The sequence below is a fragment of the Artemia franciscana genome, chromosome 18, assembly GCF_032884065.1.
Source record: "Artemia franciscana chromosome 18, ASM3288406v1, whole genome shotgun sequence".
Taxonomy (NCBI): domain Eukaryota; kingdom Metazoa; phylum Arthropoda; class Branchiopoda; order Anostraca; family Artemiidae; genus Artemia; species Artemia franciscana.
The window spans coordinates 11,237,061-11,253,378 of NC_088880.1; the positions used below are offsets into that span (position 1 = coordinate 11,237,061).

Below are 16,318 nucleotides of genomic sequence, written 5' to 3' on the forward strand. Positions count from 1 at the left end.
AAAAATATAAGTCAAAAATGTCCGAAGATATACTCCATCGAAAACAGTTAGAGACGTCAGAAATGACTTTTGATTTTACATCAGAAATTTATAACGACACTTTAGTTATTATAGAAGATTTGTGCGTACGTATGGCAAACAAACCTCTTCAGGATTTGGGAATGCCTTCACCTAACCGTATCGCTGCTGTTTCGACATGTGTAGAATTGGATCGTGAACAAAGTTACAGTACGAGTGATCTATTGTCGTATGTACAAAATAACATTTACAAGTTAACGTCGGAACAAAAAGACATTTATGATACGATAGACTCAATTTCAGGACGTATACAACTACCTGCTGATTTCTGTAGTTTAGTGACGTCCAAAAATGAATTGATTGAAAAAGTATTTCCGAATATTCTAAAAAATTATAAAAATAATAAATGGCTTTTAGTTATTATAGAAGATTTGTGCGTACGTATGGCAAACAAACCTCTTCAGGATTTGGGAATGCCTTCACCTAACCGTATCGCTGCTGTTTCGACATGTGTAGAATTGGATCGTGAACAAAGTTACAGTACGAGTGATCTATTGTCGTATGTACAAAATAACATTTACAAGTTAACGTCGGAACAAAAAGACATTTATGATACGATAGACTCAATTTCAGGACGTATACAACTACCTGCTGATTTCTGTAGTTTAGTGACGTCCAAAAATGAATTGATTGAAAAAGTATTTCCGAATATTCTAAAAAATTATAAAAATAATAAATGGCTAAGTGAAAGAGCGATTCTCGCACCCAAAAATATAGACGTCCACGAAATCAACAATATTGTTTTGACCAAGATTCGAGACCAGGCAGTCCTTTGCAAGTCAGTCGACACAGTTTTGGAACCAAATGAAGCGGTTAATTATCCATCTGAATTTTTAAATTCCATATATCTTTCAGGGTTTCCACCACACGTGCTACAACTAAAAATAGGCGACCCACCAAAGCTTTGCAATGGCACGCGACTTGCCGTAAAAAAAACAATGGAAAGCCTAATAAAGGCGACAATCTTGACAGGGCATTTTGAGGGTAAGGCTGTTCTTATTCCTCGCTTTCCCATGATTCCAACGGATCTGCCTTTTCAATTTAAAAGATTGCAATTCCCAATTCGATTAGCATTTGCAATCACCATTAACAAAGCTCAAGGTCAATCATTAGAAAAATGTGGTATAGATCTTAATACTGATTGTTTTTCCCATGGACAATTGTACGTTGCATGTTCGAGGGTCGGTAAACCTGACAATCTATTTATATGCAGCGACAATTGGACAGCGAAGAATGTTGTATATTCGTAAGTTTTACGCAGTTAATTTGTATTGTATCCATCTATCTATCTATCTATATAAAAACGAGTTGTGTGTATGCATGTTTGTTTGTTTGTAAAAAGAGCGTTTGCATATGACGTCATTATTAGTGCATACGGCTTTGTATATGCACAGACAATGGAAAAGCCAAGAATGTTGTATATTCGCAATTTTTACGTAGTTTAACTCCTGCAGACGAAATGAATGCTTGCCTGAAAAATTCTAATTTATGGGCACACGTAAAAATATTAAAATTAACTACAAATATGCGTGTCCGATTGCAAAACGATGATTCTGGTCAAACATTTTCAGATCAATTGCTGGCAATTGGAAACGGAAAGCTTCCAGTAGTGGGAAAGCCAAAAATGTTGTATATTCGCAATTTTTACGTAGTTTGAAACACATATATAAATCTATCTATATTCACAGGTGGGACACAGGGACACAACTACAATGGCGCGTAACTAATATGGCGCGTAACGACTTACGCGCGCGGGGGGGCTTGGGGGGCGCGAAGCGCCCCACCAACTAGGTATTGGGGTGGCGCTTCGCGCCACCCCAACAGCTAGTATATATATATATATATATATCAAACAGTTCGTGGTAACGAACTGTAGTAAGGAGCGACCCGGCTCAATAGTAACCAAAACTCTAAAAAATTGAATTTTGATACCAATAGCTATATCAAAAGAATCGCATTTTAATGCTGGTTTTAAATATATAAGTTTCATCAAGTTTAGTCTTACCCATCAAAAGTTACGAGCCTGAGAAAATTTGCGTTATTTTAGAAAATAGGGGGAAACACCCCCTAAAAGTCATAGAATCTTAACGAAAATCACACCATCAGATTCAGCGTATCAGAGAACCCTATTGTAGAAGTTTCGAGCTCCTATCTACAAAAATGTGGAATTTTGCATTTTTTGCCAGAAGGCAGATCACGGATGCGTGTTTATTTTATTTTTTTTATTTATTTTTTTTTTTTTCCCAGGGGTGATCGTATCGACCCAGTTGTCCTAGAATGTTGCAAGAGGGCTCATTCTAACGGAAATGAAAAGTTCTAGTGCCCTTTTTAAGTGACCAAAAAATTGGAGGGCACCTAGGCCCCCTCCCACGCCAATTATTTTCCCAAAGTCAACGGATCAAAATTCTGAGATAGCCATTTTATTCAGCGTAGTCGAAAAACCTTATAAGTATGTCTTTGGGGACGACTTACTCCCCACAGTCCCCGTGGGAGGGGCAACAAGTTACAAACTTTGACCTGTGCTTACATATAGTATTGGTTATTGGGAAGTATACAGGCGTTTTCAGGAGGATTTTTTTGGTTGGGGGGAGGGGTTGAGAAGAGGGGGATATGCTGGGGGAAGTTTCCATCGAGAATTTGTCATGGGAGAAGAAAACTTCCATGAAGGGAGATCAGGATTTACTAGCATTATTTAAAAAAAAATTAAAAAATAAATGTGAAAAAGCTTTTTCAGTTGGAAGTAAGGAACAGCAATAAAACTTAAACAAACAGAAATTATTACCCATATAAGGGGCTCACCTCCTTATGATACCTAGCTCTTTACACTAAAGTATTTTTAGTAATTTCAACTATTTATTCTACGGCTTTTGTGATTCAGGGGTCATTCTTAATGAATTGGGATAAAATTTAAGCTTTAGTGTAAAGAGCGAGGTACTGACGATGGGGCGAATCCCCTCATATATGTAATAAAAACATGAGAATACAAAAGTTCTTTACGTAAGCTAATTTATAAGTTACGTAAATCTTTTGCCAATAAAAAGATTCGTAAAAAATTAAAAGTTCTAGTTGCCTTTTTAATTAACCAAAAAATCGGAGGGCAACTAGGCTTCGCCCCCGCTCTTTTTTTCTCAAAATCATTCGATCAAAATTATGAGAAAGCCATTTAGCCCCCCCCCCCCCAAAAAAAAAATATGCAAATTTCGTTTAGATTATTCCTCTGCGGAGAGCCAAAATCAAAACATGCATTGATTCAAAAACGTTCAGAAATTAAATAAAAAAAACGAGTTTTTTTAACTGAAAGTAAGGAGCGACATTAAAACTTAAAACGCCCAGAAATTACTTCGTATATGAAAGAGGCTGCTTCCTCATCAACGCCCTGCTCTTTACGCTAAAGTTTTTTACTGTTTTAAAAAGAAGAATTGAGAGAAAGAGTCAAACTTTAGCGTAAAGAGCGGGGCGTTGATGAGGAAGCAGCCTCTTTCATATACGAAGTAATTTCTGTGCGTTTTAAGTTTTAATGTCACTCCTTACTTTCAGTTAAAAAAACTCGTTTTTTTTATTTAATATCATGAAAAGAGAAATCACCAATGCAACAGCACAAACACAAAAAAAAAGAGAGACAGAAGGAGAAAAGGAAGACTGTTTTCCTAAATTAGTGATTAATATAGACCAGCACTTGAATGAGGCCTTAACCCTACTCATCCATACAATCACATAGGTCAAACAGAATAGCCACACACAATCAACCATAAAGAATAATCCATGCATAGGCAGTCATGTCGTCAATAAGTATAAGTCGTCATTTACCAAACAATAGAAAAAATAATATAGACAAATAATTCAGAGGCAACACCCAACATAAGGGCTCATCAGGAGAATACACTGGCCTATATAGGGTTTCGCCACTCTAAATTCTCTACCCAGCACAGTGTTGTGGCTACCACAGAATATCCATGGCATCCCCGTGTCAGGTATCACCCCCAAAATACATGCCTATGAAAGAAAAAAAGAAAAACAAAAAAAAAAACAGCAAATGTAAAACAACCAAGTAAAACCAAAACAAGCTTATCCTGTTAATATATCCCTCCCTTTAGCAACAATAGGTAAACTAAATATTATAAATTTTACCAAATCACAAATATTAACACATTGTAAAAAACCTGAATGAACTAATAATTATAGAATTCATCTTTACCATGTGGCTAATTTTTAAGAAAATCCGCTACAATATATATATATATATCCAATATATATATATATATATATATATATATATATATATATATATATATAATAATTATATATATATAAATATAAAATATATATATATATATATATATTATAATATATATATATATATATATATATAATATATATATATATATATATATATATATATATATATATATATATATATATATATATATATATATATATATATATATATATATATATATATATATACATATACATATACATACATACATATATATATATATATATATATATATATATATATATATATATATATGTATATATACATATATATATATATATATATATATATATATATATATATATATATATATATATATATATATATATATATTATATATATATATATATATATATATATATATATATATATATATATATATATATATATATATATATATATATATATATATATATATATATATATATATATATATATATATATATAGCCCCAATTCCCTTGGTTGAGGCATCCGATATAACAACGAATTGTCCTGTTTGGAAATCTTGTAACGATCAGATAGATTCTGAAATAAGTGCTTTTTTTTAGGTAATCTAAGGAATCTTGAGCTTTTATTGACCAAGTAATTTTTTGTGAATTTTAGTATCACTTATATTGCCTTAATTACCTTAATTCGCACTTCAGAGCGATAAGGTCCAATGGATCTGTGTTGATCCTGAGTGATGATGGCTGACTTTTACTAACAAAAGTGCACAATTAAACATAATATCACCAGATGATTTTTTCAAGCCAATAGCAAAAGAAATTCACTTGTAATATTTTTGAAATACAAAATAAAAATGGTATATATATATGATAACAGAGAAATATCAGCTGTTTTGGGTCAAAAAACACAGTCAAATTTTGTGCACCCCCTTGATCAACCTGACCAAATCGCCAAATTAAACTCTATTATGTCGAGGTGTCAAGCAGGGAGGGGTTTTATCACCTAGTATATTCTAAATGTGCATTTCTGGTATTTTAGATGAAATTAGATGAAATTATTTTATTGGACTCTCAGATGTTTCTTATCTTGCTTATAGTTATTTGTAAAGGATAACAATGAATAAAACCAACCGCTGGAATTTTTCTCACTTTCTAATCCATTTGAGATAAGGTGGCAGATGTTATCTTTTGTTTTGGGCATTTAGCTATGACTAACAGCTTTTGGTCATGTTTACCTTCACAATATTCGTCTACTTATCTTATAAGAAATTCATATAAGCATACTAAATGGTATATGATTGCTTGGTTAAAACAATCAAACAATCAGGATTTATGCTTCCATTTTTTTGCTTCCAATTTCTACTGCACTCATCTCAAATTTTAATTCCTGCCAAGCCAATTTCTTAGTCTCGAAATACTTGGCATTGGCATTTGCCTCTTTGAATCTTAATTGGCCAATATGCTGGAGACCAGCATATTGACCCTGTCCCCTCCTCAACGCGTCGCTCTTTACGCTAAAGTGTTTTTATTGTTTAAAACATTAGAGCTGTGACAAAGAGTCAAACTTTAGCGTAATGAACGGGGCGTTGAGGAGGGGACAACCCCTTTCATATACGGAATAATTTCTGTTCGTTTTAAGTTTTAGGGGGTCTGTCTTGACATTGAAGTCCTACTAATTTCAACCAAATAAAGTAGCGGTTGTAGTTTAGAGAAAACTTTTTCACTCAAATTGCGGTAAATATTTTTTATCTCTTAAAATAGTTTGAATTTTATCTTTACCATGTGCAATATATTTGGAAATATATTTCCAACCAAATCATTTTTTGACTTCACTAAATTACATAATTCAGAAGGCAGTTGTATACGTCCTGAAATTGTGTCGATTTGGAGCTCTTCGTTTCCAATTGCCAGCAATTGATCTGAAAATATTTCAGCAGGCTGATCGTTTTGCAATCGGACGCGCATATTTATAGTTAGTTTTAATGTCAATACGTGTACCCATAAATTAGAATTTTTAAGGCAAGCCTTCATTTCGTCCGCAAGTGTCGATCTAGGAATAATACTGCCTGAAACTCCCGCAAGCAATATTAATTTGCTGCCAAAGGGTTTGGAATTTCCTCGCAAATCTTACAATGATCGGTCAAGAGCCTCGAGCGATTTTTTGTGCTATTGTTCACTCGTCCTAAACAATAAACTTGCATTGCTGCAATACTTTACCTATCCCAGATGATTTGGAAATGTTGCACGTGGGGGTTGCTGTAGATTGCATATTCAGAGGCAATTTCAAAGCGGAATGAGCAGTTCTCCCACCAGGCAGCAAAGTTGCGGGGATTCCGGACGACGTAAGGGCCAACGCTATGTCATTTTTGATCGAATCAATCTTATTAGAAACGTTTTGCCCGTACCTCCTGGTGCCTCTAAGAAGAAAATTTCTCCAACTTGGTTATCTTTTTAAGTTTTTTTACGTCATATTGAATATGATGTCATTTTTAGATTTTTTCCCTTTTTCCTTTTTGATTTTTTAATTTTTTTTCTTTTTTTTTGTTTACTTTTTGTCTTTTGGTCTTTTTTTTGGTTTTTGATTTTTTAATTTTTAGTTTTTCCTTTTTTTATTATACTTATTTTTGTAATTAATTTTAATTTATAATATTATATTTATTTTATTTTTTCTTTTTTCTTTTTCCTTTTTTTTAGTTTCTTTTAAATTTTTTCCTTTTTATTTCTTTTGTTTTGTATTTTTTTTTAGTTTTTTTCGTTTTAGTTTTTCTAGCTTTTTACCTAATTTAGGTTTTTAATTTTAATTTATTAATTAATTAATTTAAAAATTTATTAATTTTTTTATTAAAATTTTTATTAAAATCTATTAAAATTTATTAATTTAAAAATTTAATTAATTAATTTTAATTAGGATTTAATTTAGGTTTTAATTAAAGGACATTTTTTCCTTTTTATTTCTTTTATTTTGTATTTTTAATTGAGTTTTTTTCGTTTTAGTTTTTCTAGCTTTTTACCTAATTTAGGTTTTTAATTTTTTTTAAATTTTTTTCTTTTTTAGTATTTTTTTAGTTTTTTTCTCTTTTTTTCTTTTTCTTTTTTTTTCTTTAGTTTTTGTCTTTTTATCTTTTTTAAGTTTTTATTTTTTTTATTTTTTAGTTTTTTTCTTTTTTAGTTTCTTCTTTTTTTAATTTTTAATTTTTTAGTTTTTTTTTATTTCTTTCTAGTTTTTTCTCTTTTTTTTAGTTTTTTTACCTATTTTTTTTATTTTTTTATTTTTTGACTGCTTTTTTCTTTTTTTCTTTTTTAGTCTTTTTCGTTTTTTTAAGTTTTTCTTTTTTCTTATTCATTAGTTTTTGTCTTTGTCTTTTTTTTAGTTTTTCTTTTTTTAGTTTTCCTTTTTTAGTTTTTTTTTAGTTTTTCCTTTTTTTCTTTTTTAATTTTTTCTTTTTCTTAGTTTCTTTTTTTTCTTTTTTTCTTTTTTAGTTGTTTTCTTTTTTCAGTTTTTTTTCTCCTTTACTTTTTGTTTTTTCTTTTTTTGTGTTTTCTTTTTTTCTTTTTCTTTTTTCTTTTTCTTTAGTTTTTGTATTTTTTCTTTTTAGTTTTTCCTTTTTTCTTTTTTATTCTTTTTTTTTAGTTTTTTTTCTTTTTTCATAAAAGATAGTATGACTACAGTGTGTGGGCTTTATGTGTAATTTTTTTTTGGTTTGTTTTATTTGGGATGTTTTGTAGTCTGAATTTTTTAATCGAAAAGTTTAATTCTTCAAGTTTTTGCCTTACACAAGAAAAAAAGAAGAAAAGATACCTAGTCTAGCCTGCCTGCCCTGTTGACCTGATCCACCATCTTCTCTTCGTCCCTAGTTTGACAGTATCAAGTATCTTGTTTTTCCGTCTTCTACGTCTTATGACAATCAGTGCGATAGCCTAATTCGCAAGTATTTTTCTACAGGATTCTATTTTCACAGGATTCTGCTTTTTCTAAAGGCATTTCTAAAGGCACCTCATGTAGCCTATTGGAGGAATGATTGGAGCCAACACTGCCATCAATGGAAAAAAACTGGTTATTCTCATGCAGTAGAATTACTAGAATGCAGAAAATCGCTTTTATCACTACTCGAATCAGATGGAAATTTTAATGGTGGGAAATCACAGGATTCCATATTAATTGCTTGGCGTGTTCCCCAACGATTGACATCCTCCTACAATAATTTTGACTAAAAATGTTCAACATTTTTTTTTAACTTCATTGAATGAAACTGTTAGTTTTTTTAATAATGGAAATACCCCTTCTTAGCGTAAATTTCTGCTTTCGCTTACAGATAACCTTGAACTTCTACTTTTGGGGGAGCAGCTCTGTAATATATAAAAGATAAGAACAATCAACATTATGTTTTTCATTTGTTGAAGGAATTAATAATACTTCATGCTTATTCCTTGTATTCTAAATAAGTCAATAGACTCGTAAAAACGTACTATGAATGTGTATAAACAATTTTTCGATGTGTTTTTAGCTGTTTTTCTTTTAATCAAACATGAAAAATTTATTTTCAAAATCAAGAGGAGGGGCCAGGCCGAGATACTTATTGGCCTATCATAATAGGCCGATAATATAGGTCATAATCAGTATAGGTAGAGTTGTCATCTAACTAGTGGTAGAGTCGTGACACGGGTGAACTTCTACAACTTTTTGCTTCTTCTAGTAGTAACAATGAAGTGATAATTTTTAACGGAAATTGATTATCTTATTAGAATGCTAATAAATAAAAAGAATCACTAATTATCTAATAATTAATCAAATGTTTCAGAGAATCATCGTACTGAATCCCAATTTGAGAGGAATAGAGTCGTCAAACTGGTTCTTTTTGAATTTGTTAACAACTTCATGTCCCTTTTTTACATCGCCTTCTACCTCCAAAATATGGAAATGCTCAGAATGGTAAGTCGATTTATGTTCATCAAGAATTAAAAAAAAAAATGGTTTGAGCAATGTTATTGTCCTCTGCAAGGCTCCATGGCGAGGTAAATCAGCAGGGAACAGAACGGTTCAACTTCTTGCGATTTTTAGACACTTGATGTTAAAAATACAAAATGTGGAAATTATAAATTCCGCACAATAAATGGTAAAAAAAGAAGAAGAAAAACAATGTGAATAAATGATAGAGTAAAGAAGATCGAAAACACGAAAATTCAAGTAAATAAAAATAAAAAAAAAGTAAAGGAGAAATGATACAGAAAAGAAAATCAGAAACGGGAAGCATCTGATAAAAAAGGAATAAAACATACAAAAAATGATACAGCAAAGAAGGTAAGAATCGTAAAACTTCTGGTAAAAAGAAGAATATAGAAGAAAAAAATGGAATAATATCAATTTAAAATATAATACGGAGAAGAACATAAGAACTGCTTCTAGCTAAAGAAGAAGAAGAAAAATAATGCCAATAAATGATAGAGCAAAGAAAATCGAAAACACAAAAATTCTGGTAAATATAAATATAAGAAAGTAAAGGAAAAATGATACAGAAAAGAAAATCAGAAACGGGAAGCTACGGATAAAAAAAAACATACAGAAAAATTATACAGCAAAGAAGGTAAGAATCGTAAAGCTTCTGGTAAAAAGAAGACTATAGAAGAAAAAAGTGGAATAATAACAATTTAAAAAATAATACAGAGAAGAACATAAGAACTGCTTCTAGCTAAAGAAGAAGAAGAAAATAATGCCAATAAATGATAGAGCAAATAAGATCGAAAACACGAAAATTCTGGTAATTATAAATATAAGAAAGTAAAGGAAAAATGCTACAGAAAAGAAAATCAGAAACGGTAAACTTTTGAAAAAAATAAATAAAACATGCATAAAATGATACAGCAAAGAAGGTAAGAATCGCAAAACTTCTTGTAAAAAGAAGAACGTAGAGAAAAAAGTAGAATAACAACAATTTAAAAAATAATACGGAGAAGAACATAAGAACTGCTTCTAGCAAAAAGAAAAAGAAAAATAATGCCAATAAATGATACAGCAAAGAAGGTCGAAAACACAAAAATTTTGGAAAAAAAGAATAAAAAAAGTAAACAAAAATGATTGAGATAAAAAAAGTCAAGCTCGAAACGTTGGATTGTCATGACGGAATCATAAGTCTAAAATCTAAGCCACATAGCAAAAGCTGGGTTGTGATGGTACGTGATAAGCGCTCAGCCGACTCGCTTGCTGAAGCTGTTACTAGCTCCATCCCTATCGTTGGAGCCAGAGTGATTGATAAAAAGCCTTTAGCTGTGGTCCGGGATATACCCCATAATTATTCAAGAGCTGATTTGGAGGCCTCAGTGGAAGGACTTATTAGTGCTAGTCAAATCGGCGACTCTCGTACTTTTCGCCTCGAGTTCGTCGACAAAACCGCTCTGAACGCGGTTCTGGAGTCGGGAATCCGTATTGGGTATGAAATTTTTCGCGCTAAGCCCTTTCAATCCATTCCGCGTCGATGCTTTCGCTGTCAAAGTACTGATCACCTGATTGGAGCTTGTCCCAGCTCACCAGCACATCCCAAGTGTTCCAGATGTTCTGGCCCTCGTGTGAATTCCAAGGAATACCCTTGCCAAGCCTCACCAAAATGTGCAAATTGCACTATGGAACACGTAAGTTTTAGCCTGAAATGCAAAGTTCTCCGATTGGCTCTCAACAACGCTAATAAATGAATGCTCAAACTCCGTTTAGCTTTGTTTCCCTTAATATTAATGGTACAAAAGACAAGGATCTACTGATAAGTGAGCTACTTGAAAATGATATTGTTTTTCTACAGGAGCACCTTCTCTCTAAAGTGAATGTTGATAGCCTAAAGCGTTCTCGGACCCATTATACCTTCTTGAGAGCCGCCCAAAAAAACCGTGGAAGACCATCAGGAGGTCTGGCCATCTATTTCAGACACAAGACTCAGCCGATATTATTGCAAAGCGACGCTAACATCTTAGCGATAAAATGTGGTGATACCGCATTTATAAACATTTATTTCCCCTGTAATAAAAAGACTGTGCAGTCATTGTCTAGTTTTTCACAAGCATGTAATCGCCTACGAACACTACTTAGCGACCTTTCAAAACAAAATACCAAATGGGTTCTCGCCGGCGACATGAACACTGACTTATTATCTAATTCCGACCGATCTGAAATCTTTCTCAATTCACTACCTGGAGGATTCCATCTTGCTGATAAATATCTTCTATTTACTTATATTCACAATCGTGGTGGTCTTACTTCCAACCTTGATCATGTAATTGTGTCAGATTCAACTCTACTTTCATCAATAGTTCATGTGGAAGACTCTAAAATCGACGACGATCATTTACCAATCACGTGCCAACTATCTTGCTCCATGGCGACCTCTGTGCAACGTAACTCTCCCAAGTGGTTCTCAAAGTTAAATTGGGAAAATACCAATGTTCCACTTTATGTATTGACATTGTCCCAGTTATTATCATCCATTAAAGTGCCTTTCCACTTATTGCAAACATCTGTATCTACAACTTCAACTCGGATAGATATCAACTCGTATTATCAGCAAATAGTGTTCTGTCTAAAGTCTGCCGCTAAAACAGCTGTACTCTCCGAGTGCGTGCGAACGGGTACTCGCAATCCCTTTTGGAAAGTTGATCCTAAAGTGAAGATAGCTAAACAAAAAGCTAAGTTCTGGCTCCGTATGTGGATAGCCTGTAATCGTCCTTCTTCTGGTTCAGTACATCAAATAAAACAGAAAACCTAACGAGAGTACAAATATTCCCTGCGTAGAGCGAGACTGAATGCCTGGGATGGTCCTTGTGACAAGAAATCCTGGGATCGTGTTATAAACAGTGTTAAGTGTTCACCTCCAATTAATTCGTCTCTTCGGCTATGTGACTTCGTTTCTCATTATAAAAATATTTTGCTTTCGTTTAATATTAATCTCCAAAATCATTTTACAAAGCTTGTCAACTCAATCTTCCCAATTCGTATCAACCAATCTCAAGTGATGTCGGTGGAATCTGGTGTTATACTCCGAGCTGTTATGCAAGTGAATAAGTCTGAGTCTCTCGATAGTGATGGTCTTTGCTTCAAGTTTTTTGCTTATGATTGTCCTGAACTGCTGAAGCATTTGCAATTATTGTTTCAGATGTGTTTGGCACAGTCCGTTGTGTCAGATAATTTTTTGTCCGGTTGTATATCTCCCATAGTCAAGAGGGGTAAGGACCCCAGTGCTTGCTCTAACAATCGTCCTATCACTGTGTCTTGTTTTGATAGTAAGCTATTTGAATATGTACTGCTACCGGCCATTAACTCCAAGTGCAATTTTACACCCTTCCAGCTTGGTTTTAGAAAAGGTATGGGCTGTTTTCAAGCTCACCATATTTTGGGTCGGCTAATGAAACAAGCTGTTGCTCAAAAAAGTCCCCTGTATTGTTTGACTGTTGACATATCTAGTGCTTTTGATAATGTAATTCATTCAAATGCTTTGTTTTCTCTAGTAGCCTCGGGTGTTAACCTTTCTATTGTTTCCGTGCTTAAGTATTGGTATGCTAATTCTTCAGTTAGGGTGAAGTGGAATGGTACGGTAGGGGAGTATATTCCTGTTAAAAAAGGCGTTAGGCAAGGTTCCGTGTTATCCCCGAGCATTTTTAAATGTGTTTTAGCTTCGTGTCTCCAACGTCTTCAACCGTCAATTTTTTACAATGATAATTTAGGCGTTAGTCACGTTGCATATGCTGATGATGTTCTGCTTCTTAGCCGGACAAAAAATAGTCTAATTACCAACTTCTACCGGCTTTCAGCCGCACTATCCACAGTAGGCCTTTCAGTTAATGCCTCCAAATGTGAGTTTTTGTGTTTTGGGAGTCCTCCACCAGCATCACCTCTTTGCTTGGGTTCTTCAACTATGCCATGTTCAGCAAGTATTAAATGGTTGGGTCTCTCTTTTTCCACGTCACTTTTGTCTACTTGCTCCGCTATTACGTCCAGCGTGCTGAAAAGTATGCGGGTTGGATACGCGAAAATTTCACCAAATCGTGGTCGGTATAACCGAAATGGACTATGCCGTCTTTATTCTAGTTTTTGTGCCCCTGCTGTTTTTTATCTTTCTGGTTTTGCTTTCCTCCTTCGCAAGAAGGATACAAAGAAAATACGCTCAGGATATTTTAAGTATTGCAAGTATTTGCTGCGTCTGCCTCGGTGGTGTCGGAATCATACAGTCGTCTCTAAATTTGACATCGTTGATGCGCCCTCGCGACTGAAACATTTATCTAAAGATATATGTCTTAAAACTCGGCAAATGATCGGTGTTTTTGACCCTCTTTGGGCATTTTTTGAATGGAGGTAATTTATTTATGTTGTATGTTGTTATGCTGCTATGTTATTTATGTTGTTATGTTTTTTGTCTTGTTTTTTCTTTTTTGTGTGTTTACTCCACAGTTTAATGTACTTTGTGGGTTATAAATAAATTATATATATATATATATATATATATATATATATATATATATATATATATATATATATATATATATATATATATATATATATATATATATATATATACATATATACACACATAAACATATATACACACACTCACACACACACACATATATATATATATATATATATATATATATATATATATATATATATATATATATATATATATATATATATATATATATATATATATATATATATATATATATATATATATATAAAAACATATATATATAAACATATATATATATATATATATATATATATATATATATATATATATATATATATATATATATATATATATATATATATATATATATATATATATATATATATATGTATAAACATATATATATATATATATATATATATATATATATATATATATATATATATATATATATGTTTATATATATATATATTATATATATATATATATATATATATATATATATATTATATATATATATATATATATATATATATATATATATATATATATATATATATATATATATATATATATATATATATCTATATATATAAAAATAAGTTGTCTGTCTGTCTGTGGGTCTGTGGATCTGTGGATCAGGTGACGTCATGTTTCGGCTGACGTCATGAAATTAGTTGCCGTCATTTTTGTTATGACGATGCTTAGTATATTGTAAAACACATTAATTTGGTTAATAATATACCATTTAAAACACCAAAATGAACATGCTGGAGTAGTCACTCGGTGAGAGAGGGTGTCAGAACGGAGAATGAAGGTCCCAGGTTCAAATCCTGGTTAGGCTAAAAAAGGTAAAAAACTAAAAACTAAAAAAAAAACTGAAAAAACTAAAAAAAGGCAAAAACTACAAAAAAAACTAAAAACTAATAAAAAAATTAAAAAGCCGAAAAACTAAAAAAACTAAAGAAACTAAAAAAAGGAAAAAACTTAAAAAACTAAAAACTAAAAAAAACTAAAAAAAAGGAAAAATGAAAAATAGAAGAGAAAAAGAATACTAATAAAATTAAAAATAAAAATAAAAAAAAATAAAAAAGATAAAAAGCTAAAAAAAGGTAAAAACCAATAAAAACTAAAAAGAAAAAAGGTAAAAAACTAAAAAAAAAAATCATCTAAAAAACTAAAAAAAACTAAAAAACGTAAAAACTAAAAGAACTAAAAAAGTAAAAAAAAACTAAAAAAAAGGAAAAAACTGAAAAATAAGCTGGATATAAAACAGGGGGATATAAATGACGACCGGGACACCGGGACATAAGGAATATAAATGAATCAGAAAATACAACTCATGTTTCCAAATGACGTCGTTTGGAGCCCAAATTGAAAATCCAGATCAATTTATGTCTACTTTCAAAGTAAAAGGGCAAATTTATGAGGGCAATAATAGAGCAGGGTCTCTTCTACCATTCTCAGGCGAGAATCATAAATTTTTACAATTGTACTTCATCAGTGATAGAATTCTTATTCCTCGCATTCCCAAGATTCCAACGGATCTGCCTTTTCAATTTAAAAGATTGCAATTCCCAATTCGATTAGCATTTGCAATCACCATTAACAAAGCTCAAGGTCAATCATTAGAAAAATGTGGTATAGATCTTAATACTGATTGTTTTTCCCATTGACAATTGTACGTTGCATGTTCGAGGGTCGGTAAACCTGACAATCTATTTATATGCAGCGACAATTGGACAGCGAAGAATGTTGTATATTCGCAAGTTTTACGCAGTTAATTTGTATTTTATCTATCTATCTATCTATCTATCTATATAAAAACGAGTTGTATGTATGCATGTTTGTTTGTTTGTAAAAAGAGCGTTTGCATATGATGTCATTATTAGTACATACGGCTTTGTATATGCAGAGACAATGGGAAAGCCAAGAATGTTGTATATTCGCAATTTTTACGTAGTTTAACTCCTGCAGACGAAATGAATGCTTGCCTAAAAAATTCTAATTTATAAGCACACGTAAAAATATTAAAATTAACTACAAATATGCGTGTCCGATTGCAAAACGATGACTCTGGTCAAACAGTAGACTCAATTTCAGGACGTATACAACTACCTGCTGATTTCTGTAATTTAGTGACGTCCAAAAATGAATTGATTGAAAAAGTATTTCCGAATATTCTAAAAAATTATAAAAATAATAAATGGCTAAGTGAAAGAGCGATTCTCGCACCCAAAAATATAGACGTCCACGAAATCAACAATATTGTTTTGAACAAGATTCGAGACCAGGCAGTCCTTTACAAGTCAGTCGACACAGTTTTGGAACCAAATGAAGCGGTTAATTATCCATCTGAATTTTTAGCGATTCTCGCACCCAAAAATATAGACGTCCACGAAATCAACAATATTGTTTTGAACAAGATTCGAGACCAGGCAGTCCTTTACAAGTCAGTCGACACAGTTTTGGAACCAAATGAAGCGGTTAATTATCCATCTGAATTTTTAAATTCCATAGATCCTTCAGGGTTTCCACCACACGTGCTACAACTAAAAATAGGCTTACCAATAAT

General features: G+C 31.9%; 1 protein-coding gene across 3 annotated transcripts in view; it reads left to right on the plus strand.

The window, feature by feature from the left end:
* The window catches only part of LOC136038602 (anoctamin-10-like), a 206,980-nt gene that overhangs the window by 133,210 nt on the left and 57,452 nt on the right, over window positions 1-16,318 (plus strand). For all 3 annotated transcript variants that reach the window (XM_065721810.1, XM_065721812.1, XM_065721811.1), the window contains one exon: window positions 9,100-9,230. In XM_065721810.1, coding sequence (XP_065577882.1) covers window positions 9,100-9,230 — 131 coding nt within the window. The remainder of the gene's footprint in view (window positions 1-9,099; window positions 9,231-16,318) is intronic.